The sequence below is a fragment of the Myxine glutinosa genome, chromosome 3, assembly GCF_964187855.1.
Source record: "Myxine glutinosa chromosome 3, kmMyxGlut1.1, whole genome shotgun sequence".
Classification (NCBI taxonomy): domain Eukaryota; kingdom Metazoa; phylum Chordata; class Myxini; order Myxiniformes; family Myxinidae; genus Myxine; species Myxine glutinosa.
The window spans coordinates 217,998,982-218,016,740 of NC_136263.1; the positions used below are offsets into that span (position 1 = coordinate 217,998,982).

The window sequence follows — 17,759 nt, forward strand, 5'->3', positions numbered from 1 at the left end:
ACTTCAGCACTGAGCGGGTTCGAGCTTAGAGCCTGCATATATATATATCCCGAGGCCACGCCTAGTCCCCGGGCGTGGCCGATCGGTCGATAGGCGGGGCATGCATTCCAGTTCCCCACCTGGACGTTCGCGCCACCTGCTGGTGCGCTGAATTAGTGTCCCTTGTGTCTGCCACACGCGCCCCCCCAGAATTCCCGCGCACCTGAAGGGTGAGTTTGCGGGGAAGCCGGGTGACCCGGCCGAAACGCCCCCTGGCGATGGATGCCGGTCTGGGGGGTGGCGGGACGGCGGGGCTGGGGGGTGCCGGGGGTCCGACCGCCGGGGGGCGGCCTCGACGCGGAGGCAGAGCTGCTTGCGGGAGGGTGGTCCGGATCGAGGTGGGCCGGCTTGAGGCGGTCCACGGAGATGCGATCCGGGGCACCGCCGATGTCGATGGTGAAAAATTTGTCCCCGGTCTCCAGCACGCGGAAGGGCCCGTCGTACGGGGGCCGTAGCGGTGCCCGGTGGGCGTCGTGCCGGACGAAGACGTACTTCGCCATGCGAAGCTCCGGGGCGACGTGGGAAGCTGGGCAACCGTGGTGTGCCGTCGGCACCGGGGCGAACCTCCGGGCGGTCTCCTGAAGGGCGGAGCGCTGTTGCGCCGCGGACCAAGGAGCCGTGGAGTCGGGGATAAATTCACCCGGTACCCGCAGTGGTTGCCCGAAGACCAGCTCCGCCGAGGACGCGCGCAGATCGTCCTTGGGCGCCGTCCTCAGGCGCAGCAGGAGCCAGGGGAGTCTGTCGACCCAGCTGCCGTCGCGGAGGCTGGCCCGGAGCACGGCCTTCATTGAGCGATGAAAGCGCTCACACAGGCCATTGGCCTGGGAATGGTAGGCCGTGGTGCGGTGTAGTGTCAGCCCGAGCCCTTGCGCCACCGCGGCCCAGAGCTCCGAGGTGAACTGTGGGCCGCGGTTGAACGAGATATCCGAGGGGGCACCGAACCGGGCAACCCAATTGGCGATGAAGGCCTGCGCCACATCAGCTGCAGACGTCGCCGCCAATGGGACGGCCTCCGGCCACCGTGTGGTGCGGTCCACCATGGTGAGGAGGTGGGTGAACCCCCGCGAGGGGGGCAGAGGTCCCACCAAGTCGACGTGCACATGGTCGAACCGACGCTCGGGCACCGCAAACGGGGCCAACGGGGCCTGGGTGTGGCGGTGGACCTTTGCGCGCTGGCACGCGAGGCACGTCCTGGCCCAGTCGCGGACGTCCTTCCGGAGGCCGTGCCAGACGAACTTCGCCGCGACGAGCTTCTGGGATGCCTTCGTGCCCGGGTGGGACAGGCCGTGGATGGCGTCGAAAACTGGGCGCCGCCAGCCAGCGGGCACGATGGGGCGAGGCCGGCCGAGGGAGACGTCGCATAGGAGGGCCGCGCCCGCGGCGTCGAACGGCACCTCGGTGACGCGGAGGCCCTTGACGGCAGTCCGCAAGGCCTGGACGCCGGGGTCGGCGGTCTGGTCCTCCGCCATCCGGGCATAGTCGACCCCGAGGTGGACCGCGAGCACGACGGACCGGGAAAGGCAATCCGCCACCGGGTTGTCTTTACCCGCCACGTGACGGATGTCTGTCGTGTACTCGGACACGGCAGAGAGGTGACGCTGCTGCCGTGCCGACCATGGCTCGGAGACCTTGGCCATCGCGAACACAAGGGGCTTGTTGTCGACGAATGCCGTGAACGGGCGGCCCTCCAGCAGATGGCGGAAGTGTCGGACCGCCAGGTGGAGCCCGAGCAGCTCGCGGTCGAAGGTGCAATAGCGGCGTTCGTGCGGGCGAAGCTGCCAGCTAAAAAACGCCAGTGGTTGCCAAGCACCACGCACCCACTGCTCATGCACCGCGCCCACCGCGTAGTCCGACACGTCGGTGGTGAGGGCGATCGGTGCATCGGGCGCCGGGTGCGCCAGCATGGTGGCGTCGGCCAGGGCCAGCTTTGCACCGCAAATGCCGCGGTCATCGGCGCCGACCAGGCGATGTCACCTTTGCCCGGCTTGCCCCGGAGGGCCTCGTGCAAGGGGCGGAGAAGCTGGGCGACGTGGGGCACGAAGCGGTGGTAAAAATTTACCATGCCCAGGAACTCCAGGAGCCCCTTGATTGTGCGGGGCCGCGGGAAATCCCTGACCGCCTCCACCTTGGCCGGTAAAGGGACGGCCCCGTGCCTGGTGATGCGGTGCCCCAAGAAGTCGATGGTGGCGACGCCGAAACGGCACTTGGCGGGGTAATAAGAAGGTAATAAGAAGACGGCTTACAACCCTAGTTAACGTCGTCCGGAAGTGACGTCATAACTTCCAGGGTCGCGTCGGCCAGATCAAAGACAAGGGGATTAACTCCCTCTTGATAAGGGGAGAGCCGACGTAGCGAGATCCGCAACAATATTATACATAAAAGGAGTAATATTAATCTATCTATAATTCCAGCAATCTCTGTGTGTATGTGTGTATGTGTGTATGTGTGTATGTGTGTATGTGTGTATGTGTGTATGTGTGTATGTGTGTATGTGTGTATACGACCGCTGTTTCTCGACAACTACCGGTCCGATATACTTGAAACTTGCCAGGTATATTGCTGGGGACCCGAGGATGTGCCTTTTCAAGGTTTGAAATTAATCGGACAAGTACTTACCGAGCTATGGCGATTTAGCCGTTCGCCGTTCGCTTTGGCGTTGCGAATGGACCAAACCATTTCATGTAAATAGAGGGGGGGGTTCTGTGGTCGTTGCGAATGGACCAAACCATTTCATGTAAATAGAGGGGGGGGATTGTCACTGTACTCGCAAGCCGTTCGCCGTTCGCTTTGGCGTTGCGAATGGACCAAACCATTTCATGTAAATAGAGGGGGGGGATATAATTTTAGATATATATATAGTACGGGCATATATATAGTACGGGCATGCCCTAGTATTATAAATAAAAGGAAGAATTTTAATGTTGGAAATCAATGGAGTAATATTATGTTATAAATAAAAGGAGTAATATTGATGTTATAAATAACAGAAGTAATATTAATCTTGTAAATAAAAGGAGTAATATTGATGTTCCAAATAAAAGGAGTAATATTGATGTTATAAATAAAAGGAGTAATATTGATGTTGTGAATAAAAGGAGTGATATTTGTATTATAAATAAAAGGAGTAATATTAATGTTGTAAATAAAAGGAGTAATATTAATCTTGTAAATAAAAGGAGTAATATTGATGTTGTAAATAAAAGGAGTAATATTGATGTTATAAATAAAAGGAGTAATATTGATGTTGTGAATAAAAGGTGTGATATTTGTATTATAAATAAAAGGAGTAATATTGATGTTGTCAATAAAAGGAGTAATATTAATGTTGTGAATATAAGGAGTGAAATTTGTATTATAAATAAAAGGAGTAATATTAATGTTGTGAATAAAAGGAGTGATATTTGTATTGTAAATAAAAGGAGCAATATTGATGTTGTCAATAAAAGGAGTAATATTAATGTTGTGAATAAAAGGAGTGATATTTGTATTATAAATAAAAGGAGTAATTTAATGTTGTGAATAAAAGGAGTAATATTAATGTTGTAAATAAAAGGAGTAATATTAATCTTGTAAATAAAAGGAGGAATATTGATGTTGTAAATAAAAGGAGTAATATTAATGTTATAAATAAAAGGAGTAATATTAATGTTGTAAATAAAAGGAGTAATATTAATCTTGTAAATAAAAGGAGTAATATTGATGTTGTAAATAAAAGGAGTAATATTAATGTTATAAATAAAAGGAGTAACATTAATCTTGGAAATAAAAGGAGTAATATTGATGTTGTAAATAAAAGGAGTAATATTAATGTTGTAAATAAAAGGAGTAACATTAATCTTGGAAATAAAAGGAGTAATATTGATGTTGTAAATAAAAGGAGTAATATTAATGTTGTAAATAAAAGGAGTAACATTAATCTTGGAAATAAAAGGAGTAATACAGATGTTGTAAATAAAAGGAGTAATATTAATGTTATAAATAAAAGGAGTAATACTAATGTTGTAAATAAAAGGAGTAATATTGATGTTGTAAATAAAAGGAGTAATATTAATGTTATAAATAAAAGGAGAAATATTCATCTTGTAAATAAAAGGAGTAATATCAATGTTGTAAATAAAAGGAGTAATATTAATGTTATAAATAAAAGGAGTAATATTAATGTTATAAATAAAAGGAGTAATATTCATCTTGTAAATAAAAGGAGTAATATTAATGTTGTAAATAAAAGGAGTAATATTAATGTTATAAATAAAAGGAGTAATATTAATCTTGTAAATAAAAGGAGTAATATTAATCTTGTAAATAAAAGGAGTAATATTGATGTTGTAAATAAAAGGAGTAATATTAATGTTATAAATAAAAGGAGTAATATTAATGTTGGAAATAAAAGGAGTAATATTGATGTTGTCAATAAAAGGAGTAATATTAATGTTATAAATAAAAGGAGTAATATTAATGTTGTAAATAAAAGGAGTAATATTAATCTTGTAAATAAAAGGAGTAATATTGATGTTGTAAATAAAAGGAGTAATATTAATGTTATAAATAAAAGGAGTAATATTAATGTTGTGAATAAAAGGAGTGATATTTGTATTATAAATAAAAGGAGTAATATTGATGTTGTGAATAAAAGGAGTAATAGTGATGTTGTAAATAAAAGGAGTAATATTGATGTTGTGAATAAAAGGAGTAATATTGATGTTGTAAATAAAAGGAGTAATATTGATGTTGTGAATAAAAGGAGTAATATCAATGTTGTAAATAAAAGGAGTAATATTAATATTGGAAATAAAAGGAGTAATATTGATGTTGTAAATAAAAGGAGTAATATTAATGTTATAAATAAAAGGAGTAATATTAATGTTACAAATAAAAAGTCATGTTAATGTTGTAAAGAAAAGGAGTAACATTAATGTTATATATAAAAACAGTAATATTGATGTAAATAAAAGCAGTAATGTTAATGTTATAAATAAAAGGAGTACTATCAATGTTATAAATAAAAGGAGTCATATTAATGTCATAAATAAAAGGAGTAATATTAATGTTGTGAATAAAAGGAGTAATATTAATCTTTTTAGGCATCCCAAAAGGAAAGAGGAAGATTATTATGGACACTGCATCCAAAACGGGCTTTAGAGCGAGCTATGTCATCTGGATATGCAGAAGCTCAAAGGCCTTCAGACAAATAGAATTACTGCCCACATCAGAAATATGCTCTGAGGGAAGAGGGATGGTTGAGTGCTCATAAAACCGATTTAACCCACCAAAGTCTGGTCTGAAGTCCAGAAACCTGAGAGTATAGTTTCGAGCAGGCGAGTTTGGGGCGTGGCCTCAAGGCCATTCTTGACGCCCATCAAGAAGGTTCGGCTGGGCGAAGTCGTAGTGTGTGGGTACCGTCGGCGATTATGTTGTAATAATTATGTGCCGAATGGTTGGCTGGCAGAGGGAAATTTTTTTACAAGAACTAAGGGAAAAAATCACAGAGGCAGTAACATGCCACTGGGAATCCTGCCACTGGGAATTTATCCTTATGCCCGAACTGTTTAGCATAGCTCCACCCCTCGCATGGCGACATATACGCTTACACGGACATCCGGCCCTAACTTTGATACATGAAGGTTTCTTCTTCACGACATTCGGAGCACGCTACTCCATACAATTCTACCTTGACTAAGGTATTTCATTACCTACCCCCACACGTAACAAAATGAACCCATCAGTGACGGGTACACTCCGAGCAAATCATAAAAACTAAAAATATTCTTGTTACATCATGATGCCAAGAAATTTTACTCTGTCAAGTCCTTACCATAATTATTTGAGCCTCTGTTTATTTTACTTGTGGAACCACAAAACAATGTCGATTTACACTTATCAAATGTTCCTCACCATCATATTGCATGGCCGCAGGTGCAGTCGGCTGACTGGGAAAGGCTGGGCTGAAAGCGTAGGCTGTTGGGAAGGTCGATGTTGAGCTGGGTACTGCCATACCAGTGGGAGTTGGTACACCTGATGGAACAGAGAAAGATGAAACCAACAGCAACAGCTTTGACCCGGGTGGTGGCAGAACCACACTGGTCATTGATAGGGCAATGACCTGTGTGGTTCTGCCATTACCATATTTTCACTGGTTATTGCAGAGACATACCTGGCTGGACATTAACAGCCTAGTCTGTGTCACATAAGCAGGAGTAGGAGTGACTATTGTTGTATGTGAAAGGAGGAAATAAATTTTGACTTGTTCGGTAAAAATAGAGGTGGAAGATAAAGTTTACAGAAACTTACCTTGGTAGGCAGCCGTCACTGCTGGAGCCTGGTAAGCAGCACTGTGTGTTTGGAAAGATGCAGGTGGTGTGGGCTGGTAGGCTGAGGGAGAAACGTATGCTGTGCGATTTCCAGCTTTCCCAATTGCTTGGTAGGCTTGGGACTGGGTACCATATGTTGCAGGTGCCACCAATGACGGAAGTTCTTCAGTTGTGGCTGGCATGAAAGGGGCCTCGTAAGGTGTAAAGTAACTCGTTGCAGCATACGCAATCGGTTTTGAGTTGAGGAATGTGCCTGGTGTTGCAGCCGGTAGCTTTGTGGTACCAAATTGTGAAGTGGATCCAGCCATGCGAACTGCGTACCCATCAGAATGGCCTGCATGTGTACCTCTCATGGAGTAATTGGAAAAAGGCTTGAAAGAAGCTGTAGATGTGGACATAGGTGATGCTGAGGCAGCTTGGCTCATTGAATTAAGGTAACCACAACAAGAGAAGTCCGAGGCTCGGTGGAAGAAAAAACAGCAAGACAACCATATGTAAGAATCAAACATGGAAGCCAAACTACAGTTTCCATCTTCCTCCATTCTAACGGTCACGTTTAGTGAAAATGAACAGCAATCTGTAAAATCATCAGCAATGATATATTATTTGGCGGGACCTCATTTACTTTTGAACACGTAGACCAGCTATAAACAGTCATTCCGGCGTTTCGGAAGCAGGGTGATTCAATGTGTGTGCCGGATTCTCGGATGTACGTTAAACTGGGCGTCCTGTCTGCCAGCATTAGTTGGTTGACGTCAAAGATCCCATGGTGTGCGTCACAAAAATGAAGAAAGAGCAATCAGAGATTGCAGACCATCGCCAGGACACGCTTCAGTGGTTTTTAAGGCTTTTGTGGAAAAATAAATATGGCGGCCAAACCACGTGAGCGATGACGCCATCATTAATCTTTTTCTCCGACAAATGAGAAATTTCATCTTGATCGGAAGAAGTTTTTTAATTGTCGAATTATGACGTCATAATGGAGGCACAGATGACATGATCATTATTTTATATTTTTTTGTATACTGAATCGAGGCTCGTGAAAGAGCTGACATTTATTTCACAAACAAATCAACCAGACAAACAAAATATATAAAAAGAGGGAGCGGAAGACAAGATGGGGAGAGAAGGGGAAGCACACAAACACAACATTTGACAGCAGGGAGATGTGTGGGAGGGAGAAGGCTTGGGAAGGGGGGGGGGGGTGGGGGGGTGGGAGAAGTATAAAACACAAGGACACCAAGGACTTCCAGGACAGAAGTTGGTATTTCAAAAAAGTGGATTTGGGGTGAAATTAGCAGGGGTAGAAAAGATCAAGGTTTTGGATGGGGGAAGATAAGAGATGGTGGTAAACAGCTGTTTTAAAGACCTGGAGGGTGGAGTGGGATTGAAGAGAGTGAGGGAGTTTGTTCCAGAGGCGGGAGAAAAGAGGAATGAAGGAGTGAAGGTGAGCAGAGAGTCTTGATTTTGGCAGTTTAACCATAAGAGGGTTGCAGGCAGATCTTGTGTGACCTGTTGGAATATTTGGGGGACAGAGCCCAGAGAGAGCTGGGGGGGCAAGGCCAGAGAGGAGTCGGTAGAAGACGGAAAGACCACCAACCTGCCTGCATTGAGTGAGTGAAAGGCCCATGGAGTTAGCTTCATCACGGGAGATTCCAATGATTCTGAATGCTTTGGTTTCAACAGCGTGAAGACAGCCAGGTGTGAGGCAGGAGCACCAGCCCAGAGGGGAGAGCAGTTTTCCATTGAGCTGCGGATGAAAGCCTTGTATGTGGTGAGGAGCTCAGGTGTGCCAAGGAAGGACTTCGCACGACGGAGGATGCCCAGTCGGCGCCTGGCTTTGGAGGCCAGATTTGAAATGTGGTTTTCCCAGGAAAGATCATGGCAGATAGTGAGACCCAAAAGCTTGAGTGACAGAACTTCTTGGAGAGGATTATTCAGAAAGTGGATGGGAGGGTTGTCCAGTCGGTCTTTTCGGAGAGACATCGTAAGAGTGTGAAATTTGTCAGGATTGAAAGACATGTTCCACTTGTTTGACCAGTCTGTGATTTTGTCCAGGTCTGCAGAGAGTGAGGAGCCTGCAGACTGCCGATCTGAGGGATGAGGAATGGAGCGACAGAGAGTAGAGTCATCAGCAAAGAGATAGAAAGGATTTTCAAGAGAGTCAGAGAGATCATTGATGAAGACCAGAAAAAGCACAGGGCCCAGAACACTGCCTTGGGGAACTCCAGCCTGAACAGGAAGAGGAGATGAGAGAAACCCATTCAGGGCCACACGTTGACTACGACTAGAGAGGAAGTCCGCCAGCCAAGCGTGGAGATTTCCATGGATACCATAGGAGGAGAGTTTGGTGAGCAGAGCGGGGTGCCAGACCATATCGAAGGCACGTGATATGTCAAGGGAGACAGCTCTAATTTCCTGTTTGGCATTGAGGAACTCCATCCATTTTTGAGAAAGCAGAAGCAGCATGTCCAGAGTAGAGTGACCAGGTCTGAAACCAAATTGATGATCAGAGATCAAGCCATTGGAGAAGAGGAAAGATTTCATATCTGAAGGAATGATGGATTCCATGACTTTGCTGATAATTGGGAGAAGGCTGATTGGTCTGTAGTTGCTAGGATCTGTTTTTGCACCTTTTTGTGCACCTTTTAATCACAACTCTTGTCACAGCACTCTTTCAGAGGCCTTTTCCAGATTAATAAACACCAAATGTAGATCCTCTACAGTTTTCAACCATCTGTCTGAAGGTAAAAATCAACAAATAAAAAATTAATGCAAAAATAAATAAATCCAAATTACTCTTCTCTGACCATCACTTCCTCCCTCAACATTTTCCAAATAATTATTTCCCGGACATTCATAGTGTGCGACATCAATTTGGTGCCTCTGTAGTTGTTGCACGTGGCACATCTCCTTTTTGCTTGTAAGTCGGGACCAATGTACTTTCTCTCCACTCGTTCAGCATTTCTTCTTTTTTATAAATAATCCCCCTCGCCCCCAGCCTTCCCATGCCTCCTCCCCCAAGCCCTCTCCCTCCCACAGATCTCCCGTTGTCCCTGTTCTCTGCTGTTGTACTTGTGTGCATCCCTCTCTCTCTCTCCCCATCTTGTCTCCCGTTCCCTTGATTGTATGTTTTGTGTGTCCGTTTTTTTTTTTTGTGATTAATGTTAGCTCTTACACGAGCCTTGATCTTGTATACAAAAAAAAAAAGTTTCTGAATAGCTGTAGCAAGAAGTCAACACCCTCTTCACCCAACACCTTCCACACTTCAACAGGTATCCCATCTGGCCCAACTGCCGTACCACCATTCTTCATTCTCACCAATGTTCTCCCTTCCTTCTCCTTCTGGATGGTTCTTCTTGTCCCTTCGTTTCCAGCAGGTTCTACTCTGAATTATTGGGTTCTCCTCATTTATCAGTTTCTCAAAGTATATTTTCCATCACTTCTTTATCTCCACATCTCTCAGCATTGTGTTGTCCTCATTTTTGATCAGTGTTATCTGGAAGATATATTTGGATCCGCACTGTCTTTGGCTTTCACAACTCCAAAGATTTTTTTTTTTGTGTTACTAAGTCCAGACTCATGTAAGAGCTAACACATAGAGCATACGACAATGAGAGCGGGAGAGAAGAGGCGGGGGGGGGGGGGGGAGGGGGGGGGGAGAGGGAAGCACAACAACAGTGGGGTACAGGGACATCGGGAGATCTGTGGAAGGGAGAGGGCTGGGGAGGGTACACGGAATAAACAGATGGACACGACAGTGGATTTCATGAAGAAAAACAAGGAATTTGAAGGAGCTTGATTTGGGGTGGATTAACAGGGGTAGATAAGATCAAGGTTTTGGATGGGGGAAGATAAGAGATGGTGGTGAACAGCTGTTTTAAAGACCTGGAGAGAGGAGTGGGATTGAAGAGAGTGAGGGAGTGAAAGCCTTGTATGTGGTGAGAAGCTCAGAAGTGCCAAGGAAGGACTTCGCACGATGTAGGATGCCCAGTCGGCGACTGGCTTTGGAGGCCAGCTTGGAAATGTGTTTTTCCCAGGAAAGATCATGGCAGATAGTGAGACCCAAAAGCTTGAGTGACAGAACTTCTTCGAGAGGATTGTTGAGAAAGTAAATGGGAAGGTTTTGCAGTCGGTCTTTACAGAGAGGCAAAGTGAGAGTGTTAGATTTGTCAGGATTGAAAGACATGTTCATTCCACTTCTTTGACCAGTTTATGATTTTGTCCAGGTCTGCAGAGTGAAGAGACTGCAGCCTGCCGATCGGAGGGTTGATATATGGAGCGGCAGAGGGTGGAGCCGTCGGCAAAAAGATGAAGAGGATTTTCCAGACAGTTGGAGAGATTATTAATGAAGACCAGAAAAAGCATAGGGCCAGGAACATTGCCTTGAGGAACTCCAACCTGGACAGGAAGAGATGAGAGAATTCCATTCAGGGCCACACGATGACTATGACAGGAGAGGAAGTCCTGTTTCGCGTTGAGGGCCTCCATCCATTGTTGAAAAAGCAGAAGCAGCATTTCCAGATTAGAGTGGCCTGGTCTGAATCCAAATTGACGATCTGAGCTCAAACCATTGGAGAAGAGGAAGGATTTAATATCAGAAGCGGAAGCCATTTAATGATGGAAGATATTCCTCTGTCCCTCCTCTGTATCCAAATCATCATACATCCTTCTACAAGCTTGTGCCTTTGCCTTTGTCACCACTTTCTTTACTTCCTTATTTGTTATCCTAAACTCATCTGCACTCTGTTGATCATTGATCTCATCCCTCTTCTTTTTTGCTTCCATTTTCTCCTGAATCTCCTGAATCCTGGTGTTGGGCTAGCGGCTAGGGTGCCGGCTTAGGATCCTAGGATCCTGGGTTCGAATCTCGGTCGATCGCCGAATTAATGCCAGGGGGGTTGACTCAGCCTGTCATCCTTCCGAGGTCGGCTAATTGAGTACCAGTTCACTGGTAATTCCCTGTTTGTCGTTAAAGGCGGCAAAAAGGGTTGGCGTCAGGAAGGGCATCCGGCCGTAAAACATTGCTTCAAAAAGGGGACCAAAAAAAACAACAACTACCACGGTCCCCGAAAAGGCCAACCCCCGCTTTGCGGGGAAAAATGGCCTCTAAACGGTGGTTTTTTTTCTCCTGAATCGCCTCCTGTACTTCCCTATCCACCACGAGGTCTCATTATCACCTCTTTGCTTACCTGTATTCATACCCAAAATCTATTTTCCAGCCTACTTGATCTCATTTGAAATATTCTCAAATCCAGAACTCCCTTTTCAAACTTCCTCTGCTCTCATCTCTCTCAAGACCCGTTCAGCAACCACTTCCCTTTTCTCCTTGTCTCCCAGTTCCCACCACCTCACCTTTGATGCTCATTGTTGTTTACATAGTTTCACTCCTTTGATAACCATACCTAAGGCCAACATTCTATGCTGGGGTGTTGCTGCATCACCAGGTATGACCTTCATCTTTGACCGCCTTCCATTTCCTCCTTCTGCACAAAATAGCTATCTGTGAAACATTACCTCCGCTCTTTTATGTGATGTGATGTTTTAGTCTTGTCGGGAAAAATGTATTTGCTGTTGCCATATCATATGTAACCACAAATTCAATAATCTGCTCTTCTTCTTTGTTTCTCTTTCTCATTCTCAAACAGCCTTGTACTCCATCCACACCTCCATTTGCCTCACCAGCATGCCCATTGAAGTCACCACTGACCACGATTTTTTTCTGCCCCAGTTACCTTTGCCATCACTCTATGCATCTCTTCCAAAAATACATCCTTATCAGTTCTCATGACTTTGGAATCCAACCCGAGGGGTATAAGCACTGACCACATTGTTCACTTGTTCAACAACATCTCACCTCATGCTCATAACTCTGTCGCTTACTCCGTCCACCTCCACTGCTTTTTTCTTGACGTCCTCATCAAATACGTATGATACCAACACCTTTTCCCGTTTCTCATTCCATCTCCACCACTGTAGAAAGGTTTGAAACTGCCCCCCAATGACCTTTTCCTTGTTTCCTGCACACACAGAATCTGTGCCGTCTTCCTTTCCATCACATCAGCAATCTGTCTGCCTCTCCCAGTCATACTTCCCACATTCAATGTGGCCAGCCACACCTTCTTCTCTTTTCCTCCTCTCTCGTACTTGCTTCTTCAACCACATACACTCTTGATACGGTAACCCTTGCCAGTTTCTCACAGAAACACGTGATATTTCTGCTCGTCGTGTATATGCGACGTCCAACCATGCTCCACATTCCTCAGGATCCGCATTCCATATGTTTCAGCAAATAGGTTTTACAGCCGGATGACTTTCCTGATGCTAGCTCTCCTCCTTTAATCCGGGCTGGGGACTGGCAGTGAAAGTGCTGGCTTTCACATCACAGGCGGAGTCGTCGTGGGGCCAATAACAGTCACCGGTACACTGCTCGCTCCCCAGCACGACCAAATCGCGCAGCACACCAAAATCCAGGAAGCAATTTCCCCAATTGACTTGAGTGCTGCTACCTGCACGTGCAAATGAGCCGTAGCAGACACGGCATTCAGTACATTAAAGGTGTTCATTCCTCCCTGACACTCACAACTTCCAGGGTCATGAATATTAATGAGCTGAATTTTGCATGTTATTTGAACTACTTTGTCGGATAACCTATCGGATAAATTCTGAATCTACAGTATGCAGTTTTTCAACATGGTTGTTATCATATTGCGTGACACAGTGTTTCAAACAAGCTACAGAATCATTGTCGGCACTGGCTCATCGCACATTACATTTTGTCACAGTTCACACTCCTTAATAATAAAATGAACACGTTGTGGTGCTGCGCACACACGACTCGATTGCCAGAGAGGTAGGCCACAACGCGTTGGTATAACAAAGTCTTTATTCGAAAGCTCGCACTTCAGCACTGAGCGGGTTCGAGCTTAGAGCCTGCATATATATCCCGAGGCCACGCCTAGTCCCCGGGCGTGGCCGATCGGTCGATAGGCGGGGCATGCATTCCAGTTCCCCACCTGGACGTTCGCGCCACCTGCTGGTGCGCTGAATTAGTGTCCCTTGTGTCTGCCACACGCGCCCCCCCAGAATTCCCGCGCACCTGAAGGGTGAGTTTGCGGGGAAGCCGGATGACCCGGCCGAAACGCCCCCTGGCGATGGATGCCGGTCTGGGCGGTGGCGGGACGGCGGGGCTGGGGGGTGCCGGGGGTCCGACCGCCGGGGGGCGGCCTCGACGCGGAGGCAGAGCTGCTTGCGGGGGGGTGGTCCGGATCGAGGTGGGCCGGCTTGAGGCGGTCCACGGAGATGCGATCCGGGGCACCGCCGATGTCGATGGTGAAAAATTTGTCCCCGGTCTCCAGCACGCGGAAGGGCCCGTCGTACGGGGGCCGTAGCGGTGCCCGGTGGGCGTCGTGCCGGACGAAGACGTACTTCGCCATGCGAAGCTCCGGGGCGACGTGGGAAGCTGGGCAACCGTGGTGTGCCGTCGGCACCGGGGCGAACCTCCGGGCGGTCTCCTGAAGGGCGGAGCGCTGTTGCGCCGCGGACCAAGGAGCCGTGGAGTCGGGGATAAATTCACCCGGTACCCGCAGTGGTTGCCCGAAGACCAGCTCCGCCGAGGACGCGCGCAGATCGTCCTTGGGCGCCGTCCTCAGGCGCAGCAGGACCCAGGGGAGTCTGTCGACCCAGCTGCCGTCGCGGAGGCTGGCCCGGAGCACGGCCTTCATTGAGCGATGAAAGCGCTCACACAGGCCATTGGCCTGGGGGTGGTAGGCCGTGGTGCGGTGTAGTGTCACCCCGAGCCCTTGCGCCACCGCGGCCCAGAGCTCCGAGGTGAACTGTGGGCCGCGGTTGGACGAGATATCCGAGGGGGCACCGAACCGGGCAACCCAATTGGCGATGAAGGCCTGCGCCACATCAGCTGCAGACGTCGCCGCCAATGGGACGGCCTCCGGCCACCGTGTGGTGCGGTCCACCATGGTGAGGAGGTGGGTGAACCCCCGCGAGGGGGGCAGAGGTCCCACCAAGTCGACGTGCACATGGTCGAACCGACGCTCGGGCACCGCAAACGGGGCCAACGGGGCCTGGGTGTGGCGGTGGACCTTTGCGCGCTGGCACGCGAGGCACGTCCTGGCCCAGTCGCGGACGTCCTTCCGGAGGCCGTGCCAGACGAACTTCGCCGCGACGAGCTTCTGGGATGCCTTCGTGCCCGGGTGGGACAGGCCATGGATGGCGTCCAAAACTGGGCGCCGCCAGCCAGCGGGCACGATGGGGCGAGGCCGGCCGAGGGAGACGTCGCATAGGAGGGCCGCGCCCGCGGTGTCGAACAGCACCTCGGTGACGCGGAGGCCCTTGACGGCGGTCCGCAAGGCCTGGACGCCGGGGTCGGCGGTCTGGTCCTCCGCCATCCGGGCATAGTCGACCCCGAGGTGGACCGCGAGCACGACGGACCGGGAAAGGCAATCCGCCACCGGGTTGTCTTTACCCGCCACGTGACGGATGTCTGTCGTGTACTCGGACACGGCAGAGAGGTGACGCTGCTGCCGTGCCGACCATGGCTCGGCGACCTTGGCCATCGCGAACACAAAGGGCTTGTGGTCGACGAATGCCGTGAACGGGCGGCCCTCCAGCAGATGGCGGAAGTGTCGGACCGCCAGGTGGAGCCCAAGCAGCTCGCGGTCGAAGGTGCAATAGCGGCGTTCGTGCGGGCGAAGCTGCCAGCTAAAAAACGCCAGTGGTTGCCAAGCACCACGCACCCACTGCTCGTGCACCGCGCCCACCGCGTAGTCGAACACGTCGGTGGTGAGGGCGATCAGTGCATCGGGCGCCGGGTGCGCCAGCATGGTGGCGTCGGCCAGGGCCAGCTTTGCACCGCAAATGCCGCGGTCATCGGCGCCGACCAGGCGATGTCACCTTTGCCCGGCTTGCCCCGGAGGGCCTCGTGCAAGGGGCGGAGAAGCTGGGCGACGTGGGGCACGAAGCGGTGGTAAAAATTTACCATGCCCAGGAACTCCAGGAGCCCCTTGATTGTGCGGGGCCGCGGGAAATCCCTGACCGCCTCCACCTTGGCCGGTAAAGGGACGGCCCCGTGCCTGGTGATGCGGTGCCCCAAGAGGTCGATGGTGGCGACGCCGAAACGGCACTTGGCGGGGTAATAAGAAGGTAATACGAAGACGGCTTACAACCCTAGTTAACGTCGTCCGGAAGTGACGTCATAACTTCCAGGGTCGCGTCGGCCAGATCAAAGACAAGGGGATTAACTACCTCTTGATAAGGGGAGAGCCGACGTAGCGAGATCCGCAACAATATTATACATAAAAGGAGTAATATTAATATTATAAATAAAAGGAAGAATTTTAATGTTGGAAATCAATGGAGTAATATTATATTATAAATAAAAGGAGTAATATTGATGTTATAAATAACAGAAGTAATATTAATCTTGTAAATAAAAGGAGTAATATTGATGTTCCAAATAAAAGGAGTAATATTGATGTTATAAATAAAAGGAGTAATATTGATGTTGTGAATAAAAGGAGTGATATTTGTATTATAAATAAAAGGAGTAATATTAATGTTGTAAATAAAAGGAGTAATATTAATCTTGTAAATAAAAGGAGTAATATTGATGTTGTAAATAAAAGGAGTAATATTGATGTTATAAATAAAAGGAGTAATATTGATGTTGTGAATAAAAGGTGTGATATTTGTATTATAAATAAAAGGAGTAATATTGATGTTGTCAATAAAAGGAGTAATATTAATGTTGTGAATAAAAGGAGTGAAATTTGTATTATAAATAAAAGGAGTAATATTAATGTTGTGAATAAAAGGAGTGATATTTGTATTGTAAATAAAAGGAGCAATATTGATGTTGTCAATAAAAGGAGTAATATTAATGTTGTGAATAAAAGGAGTGATATTTGTATTATAAATAAAAGGAGTAATTTAATGTTGTGAATAAAAGGAGTAATATTAATGTTGTAAATAAAAGGAGTAATATTAATCTTGTAAATAAAAGGAGTAATATTGATGTTGTAAATAAAAGGAGTAATATTAATGTTATAAATAAAAGGAGTAATATTAATGTTGTAAATAAAAGGAGTAATATTAATCTTGTAAATAAAAGGAGTAATATTGATGTTGTAAATAAAAGGAGTAATATTAATGTTATAAATAAAAGGAGTAACATTAATCTTGGAAATAAAAGGAGTAATATTGATGTTGTAAATAAAAGGAGTAATATTAATGTTGTAAATAAAAGGAGTAACATTAATCTTGGAAATAAAAGGAGTAATATTGATGTTGTAAATAAAAGGAGTAATATTAATGTTGTAAATAAAAGGAGTAACATTAATCTTGGAAATAAAAGGAGTAATATTGATGTTGTAAATAAAAGGAGTAATATTAATGTTATAAATAAAAGGAGTAATACTAATGTTGTAAATAAAAGGAGTAATATTGATGTTGTAAATAAAAGGAGTAATATTAATGTTATAAATAAAAGGAGTAATATTCATCTTGTAAATAAAAGGAGTAATATCAATGTTGTAAATAAAAGGAGTAATATTAATGTTATAAATAAAAGGAGTAATATTAATGTTATAAATAAAAGGAGTAATATTCATCTTGTAAATAAAAGGAGTAATATTAATGTTGTAAATAAAAGGAGTAATATTAATGTTATAAATAAAAGGAGTAATATTAATCTTGTAAATAAAAGGAGTAATATTAATCTTGTAAATAAAAGGAGTAATATTGATGTTGTAAATAAAAGGAGTAATATTAATGTTATAAATAAAAGGAGTAATATTAATGTTGGAAATAAAAGGAGTAATATTAATCTTGTAAATAAAAGGAGTAATATTGATGTTGTAAATAAAAGGAGTAATATTAATGTTATAAATAAAAGGAGTAATATTAATGTTGTGAATAAAAGGAGTGATATTTGTATTATAAATAAAAGGAGTAATATTGATGTTGTGAATAAAAGGAGTAATATTGATGTTGTAAATAAAAGGAGTAATATTGATGTTGTGAATAAAAGGAGTAATATTGATGTTGTAAATAAAAGGAGTAATATTGATGTTGTGAATAAAAGGAGTAATATTGATGTTGTAAATAAAAGGAGTAATATTGATGTTGTGAATAAAAGGAGTAATATCGATGTTGTAAATAAAAGGAGTAATATTAATATTGGAAATAAAAGGAGTAATATTGATGTTGTAAATAAAAGGAGTAATATTAATGTTATAAACAAGTGAATCCTCTTGGATTGCGCTGAGGTTCGGGCATGGAATTTCGAGCCTCGATCATGGTTCGAGCCTCGATCTTGTATACAAAAATAATAATAATAATAATAAGAACCTTGGGCCGAATCTCACGCTTCACCAGTGCGCGTGCGCGAATTTACGT

At 45.7% G+C, this 17,759-nt stretch overlaps 1 protein-coding gene across 3 annotated transcripts in view; it reads right to left on the reverse strand.

Moving 5' to 3' along the window:
- LOC137422863 (uncharacterized) overlaps positions 1–17,759 on the reverse strand; it is a 635,168-nt gene that overhangs the window by 53,921 nt on the left and 563,488 nt on the right. For all 3 annotated transcript variants that reach the window (XM_078774996.1, XM_078774997.1, XM_078774998.1), the window contains exon 25: positions 5,932–6,051. In XM_078774996.1, coding sequence (XP_078631122.1) covers positions 5,932–6,051 — 120 coding nt within the window. The remainder of the gene's footprint in view (positions 1–5,931; positions 6,052–17,759) is intronic.